Genomic DNA, 16,557 nt, shown 5'->3' with positions numbered 1-16,557 from the left:
TTAAGTGAGTTTCCATTTTTGATATGAACAAACCAGATTATCCTGCAATCTGCCCGCTTTGTAAATGTGGCAGGTTCTATTTTATATTCCAAGCTGCCAATCACAGCTGTGATTCTGACAGGCTTTGACAGTAAGATGGGACTCTCCTGCAACGCCCTGGCAATATGTTATATAATTACCAATGGTCTGCAGTGGTTCAAGAAGGCAGCTCATACCACCTACTCAAAGGTCATTCCAGATAATTAGAACCACAGTTTTTTCTGCAGTGCAGAAGGAGACCATTTGGCCCATCAAGGCTATACTGTATCTCCAAAACAGCATTTTTCTCACGACATCCCCCCCACCCCTACTCCTCCCCGCTGCCCTATCCCCATCCCCCCACACATTTACCGTGGCTAATACACCTAACCTGCACATCTTTAGCGTGTGGGAGGAAACCGGAGCACAGCAGGGCAGTTTTGAGCTGCTGGAGCTGTTCAAAGTCTGTCCATTTTGGAACAGTGGTCATGCCACACAACATGATGGAGGTTATCAATGTGAAGATAGAACTTTGTCTTTAAAGGACAATACAGGGAGAGTATTAGAGGGAAGTGGAAGGCAGAGTTGATAGCGTTATATGAAATAGAGGGAAGGGGTGCAGCCCAGTGCAGTTAGGGAGTGGATACATGAGGAAGGGACATGGTGGTGTGGTGGAAATGTCATTGAACTCGTAATCCAGAGGTCCAGAATAATGTTCTGGGGACACAGAGTCACAGGATCTTAGAGCTTTACAGCTTGGAAACAGGCCCCATGGCCCACCATGTACATGCTGCCCTTTTTTAACCCCTAAGCTAGTCCCAATTGCCCACATTTGGCCCACATCCCTCTATACCCATCTTACCCATGTAACTGTCTAAATGCTTTTAAAAGACAAATCTGTCAGCACGGCTTTGTCAAGGGCAGGTGGTGCCTTACGAGCCTAGTTGAGTTCTTTGAAAATTTGACTGAACACATTGACGAAGGAAGAGCGGTGGATGTGGTTTACATGGATTTCAGCAAGGTGTTTGATAAGGTCCCCCAGGCAAGACTTCTTGAGAAGGTGAGAGGGCATGGGATCCAAGGGGCTTTGGCCTTGTGGATCCAGAACTGGCTTGCCTGCAGAAGGCAGAGAGCGGTTGTGGATGGATCTTTTTCTGAATGGAGGTCACTCACCAGTGGAGTGCCCCAGGGATCTGTTCTAGGACCCTTGCTGTTTGTCATTTTCATAAATGACCTGGATGAGGAAGTGGAGGGATGGGTTAGTAAGTTTGCAGACGATACGAAGGTCGGTGGTGTTGTGGATGGTCTGGAGGGATGTCAGAAGTTGCAGCAGGACATAAATAGGATACAAGACTGGGCGGAGAAGTGGCGGATGGACTTCAACGCAGATAAATGTGTAGTGGTCCATTTTGGCAGGACCAATGGGATGAAGGAATACAATATCAAGGGTAGGAGTCTTAGCAGTGTTGAGGAGCAGAAGGACCTTGGGGTCCGGGTCCATAGGACTCTTAAATCGGCCTCGCAGGTGGAGGATGTGGTCAAGAAGGCGTATGGTGTGCTAGCCTTCATTAATCGAGGGATTGAGTTTAGGAGTTGGGAGGTAATGCTGCAACTTTATAAGACCCTTGTCAGACCCCACTTGGAGTACTGTGCGCAGTTCTGGTCGACTCACTACAGGAAGGACGTGGAAGCTATTGAGAGGGTGCAGAGGAGATTTACAAGGATGTTGCCTGGATTGGGAGGCACTACTGATGAGGATAGGTTGAGGGAGCTAGGTCTCTTCTCCCTGGAGACACAAAGGTTGAGAGGCGACCTGATAGAGGTTTATAAAATGTTGAGAGGTATAGATAGGGTGGATTCTCGGACGCTATTTCCCAGGGTTGAAATGGTCGCTATGAGAGGACACAGGTTTAAGGTGCTGGGGAGCAGGTACAGAGGAGATGTCAGGGGTAACTTTTTCACTCAGAGGGTGATGAGTGAGTGGAATCGGCTGCCGTCGGTGGTGGTGGAGGCGAACTTGCTGGGGTCCTTTAAAAGACTTCTGGATGAGTATATGGTATTTAATGGGATTGAGAGTTATAGATAGGCCTGGTAGGTATGGATATGATCGGAGCAACTTGAGGGCCGAAGGGCCTGTTTGTGTTGTAGTTTTTCTATGTTCTATGTACCTGCCTCTACAACTACCTCTGGCAGCTCGTTCCAGACACTCACCACCCTGTGTGAAAAAATTGCTCCTCTGGACCCTTTTGTATCTCTCCCCTCTCACCTTAAACCTATGCCCTCTAGTTTTAGACTCCCCTATCTTTGGGAAAAAATATTGACTATTCAGCTGATCTATGCCCCTCATTATTTTATGGACCTCTATAAGGTCACCCCTCAGCCTCCTACACTCCAGAGAAAAAAGTCCCAGTCTATCCAGCCTCTCCTTATAACTCAAACCATCAAGTCCCGGTAGCATCCTAGTAAATCTTTTCTGCCTTCTTTCTAGTTTAATAATATCCTTTCTATAATAGGGTGATCAGAACTGTATACAATTTTATATGGGTTCAAATCCCAACACAGCAGATAGTGAAATTTAAATTCCATTAATAATCTCTGGAATTGAAAGCTAGCCTCAATGATGGTGGCCATGAAAGTATCATTGTTATAAAACCCATCAGATTCACTCATGCCCCTTAGGGAAGGAAATCTGTCATGCTTACCTAATCTGATCTACATGTTACTCCAGACCCAGAGCAACATGGTTGACTCTTAACTACTGCAATGACAATCACAACCTCCTATCAGCCTTTTAGAGTCTGAGTTCCCCTATTAAGTATGTGGAGGGTCTCCTAATCGGGAAGGAGCAGTGGGAGTTTAAAAAGAGCTGTCATTACTCGAGCTACCAGTCACAGGACTCGTGGGCTGATCTGTGCTTTATTCAATAAATGGTGCCAGTGATGGAAGACAGGTCTTATCAAGATTATTACACTGGCAACAAGGAGTAAAACAAGTTTTTTTCTACTCTCTGCACAAGCTTTACTGTCAAGGCAAGTAATCTTCTGGTTAGAAAAAGCCTGCGATGTGAGCATAAAAAACTGGGCCCAATGCGCAGAGTGCATGCATTACCTTTATCAGGCCAACAATGCCATCAATGTCATAAAAAGCTTAACCTACCCAGATACCCCTGACTCCAAAATCTTTAATGAATTGGTGAACTTGGCTAAAGGCTACTATGACACGAAACCTTCCATTATACTCCAGCGATACTACTTTAACATGGCAGGGTGAACCCCTGGGGAATCTGTCACTGAGTATTTGATCAGGTAATGAAGGTTGGCAGAGCACTGCAAATTTAGGCCACCATGAATGACATGTTGCGAGATAGGCTGGTCTGTGGAATTAACAATGTGACAGTTCAAATAAACTATTGGCAGAATCCAATTTGGATCTGAAGAAGGCTGTTGAGATAGCTCTATCATTGGAGAATGCAGAGAAATTAGCTCAGGAATACAGGGGATGTCACATAGCACTATCCTCTGATTGAGGGGAGGGTGGCCTCATGCAATGTCCGTCCCTCACCTAAAAGTGATGGGATCAGTAAAATATCACAGAATCACAGGAACTCACCAAGGCTCATTAGGCAGCACCTTCCAAACCCATAGTTCCTACCATCTGAAAGGACAGGGCTACAGACACATGGAAACACCACCACCTGGAAGTTCTCCTCACATAAGAACATAAGAAATAGGAGCAGGAGTGGGCCATCTAGCCCTTTGAGCCTGCCCCGCCATTCAATAAGATCATGGCTGATCTGAAGTGGATCAGTTCCACTTTCCTGCTTTCTTCCCATAACGCTTAATTCCCTTGTCTATCAGACATCTATCTACCCGTGACTCAAATATATTCAACGGGTTGAGAATTCCAGAGATTCACCACCCTTTGAGTGAAGAAGTTCCTCCTCAACTCCATTCTAAAGTGACCCCCCCCTTATTTTGAGACTGTGCCCTCTAGTCCGTTTTCCTTTCTAAGTGGGAATAATCTCTCTACCTCTACCCTATCAAGCCCCCTTCATTTTCTGATATGTCTTTATAAGATCCCTCCTCAGCCTTCTAAACTCTAATGAGTACAGGCCCAGTCGATTCAACCTCTCCTCATAAGCTAACCCCCTCATCTCTGGTATCAGCCTGGTGAGCCTATCATCCTGACTTCCTGACCTCACCATCCTGACTTGGAAATATATCACTGTTCTTTCAATGTCACTGGGTAAAAATCCTAGAACTTCCTTCCTAACAGTACTGTGAGTATATTTACACTACATGAGTGCAGTGGTTCAAGAAGACAATTCAATTCACCACTATCTTTTCAAAGGCAATTAGGGATAGCCAATAAACGCTGGCAGAGCCAGAAATACTCACACCTCTTGAATGAGTAAAGAATGGCTGAACTTGTATTATTCTGGCCTCAGCTGGAGTATTCAATCCCCTTCTGGGCATCACACTTCAGGAAAGATGTGAAGGTAAAGAGTGCAAAAAATTCTCAAGAATTGTTCCAGGGATGAGGAACTTCAATTAGGAAGATTAATTTAAGAGATTGGGACTGTTTCCCTCGGATAGAAGAAGTCGGAAAGGAGCTGGAGCAACAGTGGTGTAGTGGTATTGTCTCTGGGGACCTGAGTTCGAATCCCACCAGAGCAGATGGTGAAAAGTGAATACAACAAAAATTTGAAATTGAAAGTCCAATCATGATCACGAAACCATTGTAGATTGTTGTAGAATGTCTATAGGTGCACCATCCTTACCCATTAGGTCGACAGATCCACAGAAATGTGGTTGACTATTAAAAATGCCCTCACAAGAGCAAGAAATGATGGCCCTGCCAGCAATGCCCACGTCCCATGAAAAATGAAAAATAGAAGTATTCAAAATCTTGAGGGCTGATTAGAGTAGATAAGGAGAAACTGTTCATGTGTGAAAGGATCAAAAGCAGGTTGAAGTGGCATGAACAAAGAACAGTACAGTACAGGAACAGGCCCTTCGGCCCACCAAGTCTGTGCTGACACAGATACCTCTTTAATACTTTCTTGCCTCTATGTGGTCCATATCCCTCTATTCCCTGCCTATTCATGTATCTATCCAGATGCCTCTTGAACGTTGTTATAGAATCTGCTTCCACCACCTCTTCCAGCAGCACGTTCCAGGCATTCACCACCCTCTGTGTGAAGAATTTGCCGTTTACATCTCTTTTAAACTTTCCCCTTCTCACTCTCAACCTCTGCACCCGAGTAATTGACACTTCGACCCTGGGAAAAAGACTCTGACTAACCACACTATTCAAGCTTGTAAATCTCTATCAGGTCCCCTCTTCATCCTCTGACGCTCCAATGAAAACAATTCAAGTTTGTCAACCTTCCTTCATAGTTCATATTCTTCAAACCAGGCAACATCCTGCTAAATCTCTTCTGCACCCTTTCCAATGCATCAACATCCTTCCAGTAATGTGGACCAGAACTGTACACAATACTCCAAACGCGGCCTGACCAAACTCATATCATGAGGAATAGTTTTTTCACGCAGCTAATGCTGCAAGATCTGGAGTGTGATGGAGTTCAGGCATTCAAAAGAGAACTTGACTGTTATCTGAAATGAAAGAATGTGCAGGGTTACAAGGACAAGATGGGGGAATGGTACCCGTGAACTTCTCATTTGGAGACCGGTGAAAATGATGAGCCAAGTGACCTCCTTCTGTGATGCAACAAGTCTGTGACTGGTTTTATAACGAAGGGGGAGGGGGAGAAAGCACAAAGTGTGAAGGGAGTGGAGGGGAAGAAATGGAAGGGTCATTACTTGATGGGATGTTCATACATTACAGAACTCATAGATAATAACAATGCTAATACACAAAGAATAGCCATTGCCTGAAATATTGGAGGGTCATGAGTGAAACAAGAGTGAGAGTCATTGATCTCAGGAGAGGAACAAACATTACCGCTTGGGAGGAGCTGCATTTCCAGTAAATTTTCAGTGGGGTGTCAGGACAGGAAGGGTTACCGTCAACACATCACCTGCAGTAAGATGTTTTTCTCTTTAGGTGTCGCCAGGCCTGGAAAGAGATCATCCAGAATGTGCTCAAACAAGGGGACATCTTCAGCCAGGAGCTTGGGAAGGTTTGCATCCTTTAGTGCATGGATCAGAATATGTGATTCATCTATCTGGCTCATGGGCATCTTAGCACGTCTGCAAAGAAAGTATTTTTAAACACAGTGTTAGAAAAAAAGTGAATCTGAGCATTAGTGTTGTAGCTGTGATTGCAGCCCTGGAAGTGACAATGAGATGAATTTCACAGGATAGACAGGAAACATTATGCATAATCACCTCATTACCATAATTAATCTTTTAACACTCTCCTTTCCACTCATGATAGAAAGGCAGTGATGCCTGCTAAGTATAGAGCCACAGGAAGATTACTGCACCATCACTGTTACAAACAGCACTGCACAACATCTGCTGGACATGCTCTAACACCAAGGTTCCTGTTCAGTAGTGTAAGAGAATTTGCTCTAATACTTGTAATTGAAATACGTGTGATGAAGCAGGTTCAAAATGGAAGATGGAGTGAAACCGGCATGGCACTCAAAGTATGTTATCGAATGTAATTAGTATAGTAGTCAGACTGACATGACTGAATGAAATATAACCAATATAATTACCCATGTAACCCACCAAAGTTGGTATAGTAAACACTTCTTAATGAAGATAGACAGTAGCCTCCTGAGGAACACTGGACATTGTCCAGTTGTCCAGCTTAATACGTGACTATAGCAAAAAGGAGAGTAAAATAAACACGCTTTCTTCACTAATTGATCTATGTTAGCTAAACTACGATTATTGTATAAACAGAATAGTTTGGATAAGGGCAGAGACTGGAACTACCATGGTTTCAAGGACAAAGAGATGTACTAATGAGGGACCAATCTCAAGCAGGGTAGATAAAGGGCTAGCCCAGAAATAATGATGGCTAAAATAAGGAAATCTAAGGATAAGATAAGAGTTCTGAGATATGGAGCTGTAATGTGCATAAAAAGACTGTAAGCAGAATGATTCATTGGATTGATCCGGACATCTCGGCTTTATTGTCTTGTACTAGAAAATAAAGTCTACTGCTTGGAGGATTACGACTCAGACTCTCTGTTTCAAACGGTTAAAATCAGTTGTCGTCCTGGGGAACCACGACAGTAGCTGATGAATATAGTCCCATAGGAAAGTGACTATACGTAGCTGCTTCATACAGTCCCACGGAAAAGTCCATTATCGACTGGGAAGACTATCACAGAACGGTTTGCGTCCAGTAGCTGCGAGGTACATTATCACAGAACGGTTTGTGTACAGTATATGTGTACAGTAAAGTTTAAAGTTTATTAGTACCACAAGTAGACTTACATTAACAATGCAATGATGTTGCTGTGAAAATCCCTTAGTCGCCACACTCCAGTGCCTGTTCAGGTTACACTGTGGGAGAAATTAGCATGTTCAATGCACCCTAACCAGCAGATCTTTCAGAATGTGGGAAGAAACCAGAGCACTGGAAGGAAACCCATGCAGACACGGGGAGTAGGTGCAAGCTCCACAAAGACAGTGACCCAAGCTGGGAATTGAACCTGGATTCATGGTGCTGTGAAGCATCAGTGCGAGTCACTGTGTCATCATGCCACACTGATTGGTTGGGTACGGTCTCACAGAAAGGTCAGTGTACAGCATTAGCTGGGAACAGTATTACAGGAAGGTCAGTGTACAGTAACAACTGGATACAGTATTACAGAATGTGTACAGTAGTTGCAGGATACAATATTACAGGAAGGTCAGTGTACAGTAGTTGCTGGGTACAGCATTACACGAAGGTCAGTGTATAATAGTTACTGGTACAATATTACAGGAAGGTCAGTGTACAAAAGCAGCTAGATACAGTATTATGGGGAGGTCAGTGTACAGTAGTTGTTAGTACAATATTACAGAAGCTCTGTGTACAGTAGTTGCTGGATAGAGTATTACAGGGAGGTCAGTGTACAGTAGTTAGTACAATATTACAGAAGCTCAGTGTACAGTAGTTGCTGGATAGAGTATTACAGGGAGGTCAGTGAACAAATCAGCTGGGTACAGTATTACAGGAGTCATAATAGAGATTTACAGCATGGAAACAGGCCTTTCGGCCCAACTTGTCCATGCTGCCCCTTTTTTTTAAACCCCTAACCTAATCTCAATTGCCTGCATTTGGCCCATATCCCTCTATACCCATCTTGCCCATGTAACTATCTAAATGCTTTTTAAAAGATAAAATTGTACCCACCTCTACTACTATCTCTGGCAGCTTGTTCTACTCACCACCCTCTGTGTGAAAAAATTCCCCTCTGGACACTTTTGTATCTCTCCCCTCTCACCTTAAACCTCTAGTTTTAGACTCCCCTACCTTTGGGAAAAGATATTGACTATCTACCTTGTCTGTGCCCCTCATTATTTTATAGACCTCTATAAGGTCACTCCTCAGCCTCCTATGCTCCAGAGAAAAACGTGTCAGTCTATCCAGCCTCTCCTTATAAGAAATCAATTCATCAAGTCCTGGTAGCATCCTATTAAAGCTTTTCTGCACTCTTTCTACTTTAATAAAATCCTCCCAATAATAGGATGACCAGAATTGCACACAGTATTCCAAGTGTGGCCTTATCAAAGCCTTGTATAACTATAACAAGATGTCCCAACTCCTGTATTCAATGTTCTGACCGATTAAACCAAGCATGCTGGATGCCTTCTTCACCACTCTGTCCATCTGTAATTCCACTTTCAAGGAGCTATGAACCTGTACCCCTAGATCTCTTTGTTCTGTAACTCTTCCCAAAGCCCTACCATTAACTGAGTAAATCCTGCCCTGGTTCGATCTACCAAAATGCATTACCTTGCATTTATCTAAATTAAACTCCATCTGCCATTCTTCAGCCCACTGGCCCAATTGATCAAGATCCTGTCGCAATCAGAGATAACCTTCTTCACTGTCCACTATGCCACCAATCTTGGTGTCATCTGCAAACATACTAACCATGCCTCCTATATTCTCATCCAAATCATTAATATAAATGACAAATAACAGTGGACCCAGCACTGATCCCTGAGGCACACCGCTGGTCACAGCCTCCAGTCTGAAAAACAACTCTCTACAACCACCCTCTGTCTTCTGTCAAGAAGCCAATTTTGTATGCATTTAGATACCTCACCCTGGATCCCGTGAGATTTAACATTATGCAACAACCTACCATGTGGTACCTTGTCATAGGCTTTGCTAAATTCCATGTAGACAACATCAACTGCACTGCCCTCATCTACCTTCCTGGTTACCCCTTCAAAAAACTCAATCAAATTTGTGAGACATGATTTTCCACTCACAAAGCCATGCTGACTGTCCCTAATCAGTCCTTGCATCTCTAAATGCCTGTAGATCCTGTCTCTTAAAATACCTTCCAACAATTTACCCACCACAGATGTGAGGCTCACTGGCCTGTAGTTCCCAGGCTTTTCCCTACAGCCCTTTTTAAACAAAGGCACAACATTTGCCACTTTCCAATCTTCAGGCACCTCCCCCGTGACTATCGATGATTCAAATATCTCAGCTAGGGGACCCGCAATTTCCTCCCTAGCCTCGCACAATGTCCTGGGATATATCTCATCAGGTCACGGGGATTTAACTACCTTGATGCATTTTAAGACTTCCAGCTCCCCCTTCTCTGTAACACTCCTCAAGATATCACTATTTATTTCCCCAAGTTCCCTAACATCCATGCTTTTCTCAACAGTAAATACTGATGAGAAATATTCATTTAGGATCTCATCCAGCTCGTGTAGATCCGCACATAGATGACCTTGTTGATCCTTAAGAGGCCCGACTCTCTCCCTTGTTACTCTTTTGCCCTTTATGTATTTGTAGAAACTCTTTGGATTCTCCTTTGTCTTATCTGCCAAAACAATCTTGTGCCCCCTTTTTGCCCACCAGATTTCTCCCTTAACTCTACTCCTACATCCCCTTTACTCTTCAAGAGATTCACTTGATCCCAGCTGCCTATGCAGGTCATGTGCATCCTTCTTCTTGACCAGGGCCTCAATATCTCGAGTCATACCAGCCTTGTCCTTCACTCTAAGGTACTTACCCTGACCTCTGGTTAGCACATTTTTTGAAAGCCTGCACCACTTACCAGATGTCCCTTTGCCTTCCCACAGACTCTGCCGTTTAACTTTTGAAAGTTCCTGTCTGATACCATCAAAATTGGCCTTGCTCCAATTTAGAATTCTAACTTTTGGGCCAGACCTATCATTCTCCATAGCGATCTTAAAACTAATAGACTTATGGTCACTGGTCCCAAAGTGATCCCTCCACTGACACTTCTGTAACCCGCCCTTCCTTATTTCCCAAGAGGAGGTCAAGTTTTGCCCCCTCTCTAGTCGGGCCATCCACATACTGAATGAGAAATTCCTCCTGAATACACTCTACAAATTTCTCTCCATTCAACCCTCTAATACTATGGCTGTCCCAGTCAATGTTGGGAAAGTTAAAATCTCCCACTATTACTATCCTATTTTTCTTGGAGCTATCTGAAGCATCGAAAGATAGAAACATAGAACATTACAGCACAGTACAGGCCCTTTGGCCCTCAATGTTGTGCTGAGCTATGTTCAAGCCCAAGATCAAGCTATCCCACTCCCTATCATTCTGGTGTGCTCCGTGTGCCTATCCAATAACCATTTGAAAGTTCCTAAAGTGTCCGACTCCACTATCACAGCAGGCAGTGTATTCCACACCCCAACCACTCTCTGAGTGAAGAATCTACCTCGGACATCCCTCCTATATCTCCCACCATGAACCTTATAGTTATGCCCCCTAGTAACAGCTACATCCACCCGAGGAAATAGTCTCTGCACGTCCACCCTATCTATCCCTCTCATCATCTTAAAAACCTCTATTAAGTCGCCTCTCATCCTCCTTTGCTCCAAAGAGAAAAGCCCCAGCTCCCTCAACCTTTCCTCATAAGACCTACCCTCCAAACCAGGCAGCATCCTGGTAAAGTGAAAGGTAAAAGGATAAGAAGAGAAGGGATAGGACCTATAAAAGGTGAGGGGGGAAAGGTTTGTGTGGAACCAGAAGAAATGGCGGAGGTGCTTAACGAGTACTTCGCCTCAGTATTCACGGTGGAAGCCGATCTGGGAGATTTTGTTATGGATTTGCAGCAGATGGAAAGGATTGAGTACGTGAATATTAAGGAGGAGGATGTGTTGGAACTTTTGAATTCTATCAAGGTAGATAAGTCGCCGGGACCAGATGGGATGTACCCCAGGATACTGTGGGAGGCGAGGGAAGAGATTGCAGAGCCCCTGGCGATGATCTTTGCGTCGTCAATGGAGACGGGAGAGGTTCCAGAGGATTGGAGGATTGTGGATGTAGTTCCTATTTTTAAGAAAGGGAACAGAGGTAGCCCGGGAAATTACCGACCGGTGAGTCTGACCTCAGTGGTTGGTAAGCTGATGGAGAGGCTTCTGAGGGACAAGATTTACGAACATTTGGAGAGGTTTGACATGATCAGGAATAGTCAGCATGGATTTGTCAAGGGCAGGTCGTGCCTTACAAGCCTAGTTGAGTTCTTCGATAATGTGACTGAACACATTGACGAAGGAAGTGCCGTGGACGTAGTGTACATGGACTTCAGCAAGGCGTTTGATAAGGTCCCCCATGCAAGACTTCTTGAGAAGGTGAGAGGGCATGGGATCCAAGGGCCTTTGGCCTTGTGGATCCAGAACTGGCTTGCCTGCAGAAGGCAGAGAGTGGTTGTGGATGGGGCTTTTTCTGAATGGAGGTCAGTCACCAGCGGAGTGCCTCAAGGATCTGTTCTGGGACCCTTGTTGTTTGTCATTTTCATAAATGACCTGGATGAGGAAGTGGAGGGATGGGTAAGTAAGTTCGCTGATGACACGAAGGTCGGTGGTGTTGTGGATGATCTGGAAGGATGGCAAAAGTTGCAGCAGGACATAGATAGGATGCAGGACTGGGCGGAGAAGTGGCAGATGGACTTCAACGCGGATAAATGTGTTGTCGTCCATTTTGGCAGAACCAACGGGATGAACGAGTACACTATTAAGGGCAGAAGTCTGAGTAGTGTTGAGGAGCAGAAGGATCTTGGGGTCCGGGTCCACAGGACTCTTAAATCGGCCTCGCAGGTGGAGGAGGTGGTCAAGAAGGCGTATGGTGTACTGGCCTTCATTAATCGAGGGATTGAGTTTAGGAGTCGGGAGGTAATGCTGGAACTTTATAAGACCCTTGTCAGGCCTCATTTGGAGTATTGTGCGCAGTTCTGGTCGCCTCACTATAGGAAAGATGTAGAAGCTATTGAAAGGGTGCAGAGGAGATTTACAAGGATGTTGCCTGGACTGGGAGGCATGCCTTATGAAGTTAGATTGAGGGAGCTGGGACTCTTTTCCCTGGAGAGACGAAGGTTGAGAGGCGACCTGATAGAAGTTTACAAAATGTTGAGAGGAATAGATAGGGTGGACTCTCAGAGGCTATTTCCCCGGTTTGAAATGGTCGCTACGAGAGGACACAGATTTAAGGTGCGGGGAGGGAGGTTCAGAAGTGATGTTAGGGGTAAGTTTTTCACTCAGAGGGTGGTGAGTGAATGGAATCGGCTGCCGTCAGTGGTGGTGGAGGCGAACTCGCTGGGGTCTTTTAAAAGACTTCTGGATGAGTATATGGGGTTTAATGAGATTGAGGGTTATAGATAGGTCTGTAGGTTGGTAGGTGATGTGGTCGGCGCAACTTGTGGGCCGAAGGGCCTGTTTGTGCTGTAGTGTTCTATGTTCTATGTAAATCTCCTCTGCACTCTCTCCAATGCTTCCAGATCCTTCTTATAGTGAGGTGACAAGAACTACACACAATATTCCAAATGTGGTCTCACCAACGTCCGGTATAGTTGCAGCATAACCCCACAGCTCTTAAACTCAAACCCCCTGTTAATAAACACTAACACACTATAAGCCTTCTTCACAGCTCTATCCACTTGAGTGGCAATCCTCAGAGATCTGTGGATATGAACATCAAGATCTCTCTGTTCCTCCACATTCCTTAAACCCTGCTGTTGATCCTGTAATCTGCATTCAAGTTTGTCCTACCAAAATGAATCACCTCGCACTTATCAGGGTTAAACTCCATCTGCCACTTTTCAGCCCAGCTCTGCATCCTATCAATGTCTCTTTGCAGCTTACGAGAGCCCTCCACCTCATCCACTACTCTACCAATCTTGGTGTCATCAGCAAATTTACTAACCCACCCTTCAGCCCCCTCTTCCAAGTCATTGATAAAAATCACAAATAGCAGAGGACCCAGCACTGATCCCTGTGGTACACCGCTGGTAACTGGCCTCCAGTCTGGAAATTCTCCCTCCACCACCACCCTCTGTCTTCTATGAGTCAGCCAGTTACTTATCCAAACCTTACTAAAATCCATGTATAAAACATCAACTGCTCTACCTTCATCTTCACATCTGTAATCTCCTTACATATTTGCTCCTCAATTTCCTGCTGACCATTTGGGGGCCGAAAATACAACCCTATCAAAGTGATTTCCCCCTTCTTATTTCTCAGTTCTACCCATAGAGACTCAGTGCTGAACCATCAGACATATCCCCTCTCAGTATGGCCGTGATGCTTTTCCTAATCAAAAGTGCAACTCCCACTGTCCATTACCAACATCATGGTACAGGAGTAGCCGGATACAGTATTACAGGAAGGTCAGTGTACAGTAGCTGCTGGATACAGTATTACAGGAAGGTCAGTGTATCGTAGCTGCTAGATACAGTATTACAGGAAGGTCAGTGTACAGTAGTTGCTGGATACAGTTTTACAGGAAGGTCAGTGTAAAGTACTTGCTGGATACAGTATTACAGGAAGGACAGTGTACAGTAGTTGCTGGATACAGTATTACAGGAAGGACAGTGTACAATAGTTGCTGGATACAGTATTACAGGAAGGTCAGTGTACAGTAGTTGCTGGGTACAGTATTACAGGAAGGTCAGTGTACAGTAGTTGCTGGGTACAGTATTACAGGAAGGTCAGTGTACAGTAGTTGCTGGATTCAGTATTACAGGAAGGTCAGTGTACAGTAGCTGCAGGATACAGTATTACAGGAGGGTCAGTGTACAGTAGTTGCTGGGTACAGTATTACAGGAAGGTCAGTGTACAGTAGTTGCTGGGTACAGTATTGCAGGAAGGTCAGTGTACAGTAGTTGCTGGGTACAGTATTGCAGGAAGGTCAGTGTACAGTAGCTGTTGGGTACAGTATTACAGGGAGGTCAGGGTACAGTAGCTATTGGGTACAGTATTACAGGAAGGTCAGTGTACATTAGCTGCTGGATACAGTATTACAGGAAGGTCAGTGTACAGTAGCTGCTGGGTACAGTATTGCAGGAAGGTCAGTGTACAGTAGTTGCTGGGTACAGTATTACAGGAAGGTCAGTGTACAGTAGTTGCTGGGTACAGTATTACAGGAAGGTCAGTGTACAGTAGTTGCTGGGTACAGTATTACAGGAAGGTCAGTGTATAGTAGTTGCTGGGTACAGTATTGCAGGAAGGTCAGTGTACAGTAGTTGCTGGGTACAGTATTACAGGAAGGTCAGTGTACAGTAGTTGCTGGGTACAGTATTACAGGAAGGTCAGTGTATAGTAGTTGCTGGGTACAGTATTGCAGGAAGGTCAGTGTACAGTAGTTGCTGGGTACAGTATTACAGGAAGGTCAGTGTACAGTAGTTGCTGGGTACAGTATTACAGGAAGGTCAGTGTACAGTAGCTGCTGGGTACAGTATTACAGGAACGTCAGTGTACAGGAGTTGCTGGGTACAGTATTGCAGGAAGGTCAGTGTACAGTAGTTGCTGGGTACAGTATTACAGGAAGGTCAGTGTACAGCAGTTACTGGATTCAGTATTAGAGGAAGATCAGTGTACAGTAGTTGCTGGATTCAGTATTACAGGAAGGACTGCGTACAGCAGTTGCTGGGTACAGCACTACAGGAAGGTCAGTGTACAGTAGTTGCTGGGTACAGTATTGCAGGAACGTCAGTGTACAGTAGTTGCTGGGTACAGTATTACAGGAAGGTCAATGTATAGGACTAGAGGGCACAGCCTCAAGATAAAGGGGGGGCGGTTTAGAACGGAGTTGAGGAGGAACTTCTTCACTCAAAGGGTGATGAATCTCTGGAATTCTCTGCCTGTTAAGTGGTGGAGGCTGCCTCGCTAAATATTTTTAAGATGCGGGTTGATGGGTTTTTGATAAGAGAGGGGATTAAGGGTTATGGGGAGAGGGCGGGAAAGTGGAACTGAGCCACGACAGATCAGCCATGATCTTATTGAATGGCGGGGCAGGCTCGAAGGGCTAGATGGCCTACTCCTGCTCCTATTTCTTATGTTCTTATGAGAGATTGAATAGACTGTGTTTGTACTCGTTGGAGTTTAGAAGGATGAGGGGGGATCTTATAGAGACGTATAAGATAATGAAAGGGATGGATAGGGTAGAAGTAGAGAGATTCTTCCCGCTTAGAAAGGATAGCAGGACTAGAGGGCACAGCCTCAAAATAAGGGGAGGGCAGTTTAGAACGGAGTTGAGGGGGAATTTCTTCACTCAAAGGGTGGTGAATCTCTGGAATTCTCTGCCCGTTGAAGTGGTGGAGGCTGCCTCGCTAAATATACTTAAGTCACGGGTAGATAGGTTTTTGACAGACAAGGGAATTATGGGTTATGAGGAGAAAGCGGAAAAGTGGAACTGATCCACTTCAGCCATGATCTTATTGAATGGCGGGGCAGGCTCTAAGGGCTAGATGGCCTACTCCTGCTCCTATTTCTTACATTCTTAAACCAGTTTCCTTTTCCTCCAAATCACTTATAGATATTACAAACAGCAAAGGTGTCAGCACTGATCCCTGAGGAACACCACTTGTCACAGCCCTCCATTCAGAAACACATCCTTCCATTGCTACCCTCTGTCTTCTTTGAGCCAGTTCTGTATCCGACTTCCCAGCTCACCTCTAATCTCGTGCAACTTTCTGCACCAGTCTGCCATGAGGGACTTTGTCAAAGGCCTTACTTAAGTAGATTGGATGAGATTAGATTATTAAAAACTTTAGTTAGTCAATACCAAGTTTGGTCTTTGAGAAAAGTCAGTCGGTTTCAGCAGTCATCTCCTCCAGCAGTGAGCTCCAGGCATCCACTAGGGCTGCAGATTCACTTATTTTTATTTACGCGGCACATGCTTTTTTCTGCTGGCGACTGGTCTCTGGAAGTTGTACTGAAATAACTCAAGGAGTATACAGAACGTCAGTTGCTGCTGTGTCTCAGGAACTGGAACAGATCCTCGCTTGTCAAAGTGTTCAGTACAAATAAACATGTTACTTTCGCCACTTTACACCTTCAGTTACTGAGGACGATAAACAAGTATGTTTAACAGGCAGTGTTCATTAAAGCACCCAGATACATAATTCATCAATCT

General features: G+C 44.7%; 1 protein-coding gene across 1 annotated transcript in view; it reads right to left on the bottom strand.

Moving 5' to 3' along the window:
- Positions 1 to 16,557, bottom strand: part of LOC145337798 (dynein axonemal heavy chain 6-like) — a 785,492-nt gene that overhangs the window by 450,850 nt on the left and 318,085 nt on the right. Inside the window, exon 32 of the mRNA XM_080182651.1 lies at positions 6,062 to 6,233. Coding sequence (XP_080038777.1) covers positions 6,062 to 6,233 — 172 coding nt within the window. The remainder of the gene's footprint in view (positions 1 to 6,061; positions 6,234 to 16,557) is intronic.

Source organism: Carcharhinus amblyrhynchos, unplaced genomic scaffold, assembly GCF_965287045.1.
Source record: "Carcharhinus amblyrhynchos unplaced genomic scaffold, sCarAmb.v2.hapA scaffold_76, whole genome shotgun sequence".
NCBI lineage: Eukaryota > Metazoa > Chordata > Chondrichthyes > Carcharhiniformes > Carcharhinidae > Carcharhinus > Carcharhinus amblyrhynchos.
The sequence above is the reverse complement of the archived record's forward strand: the minus strand, read 5'-3'. Positions and strand labels throughout refer to the sequence as shown.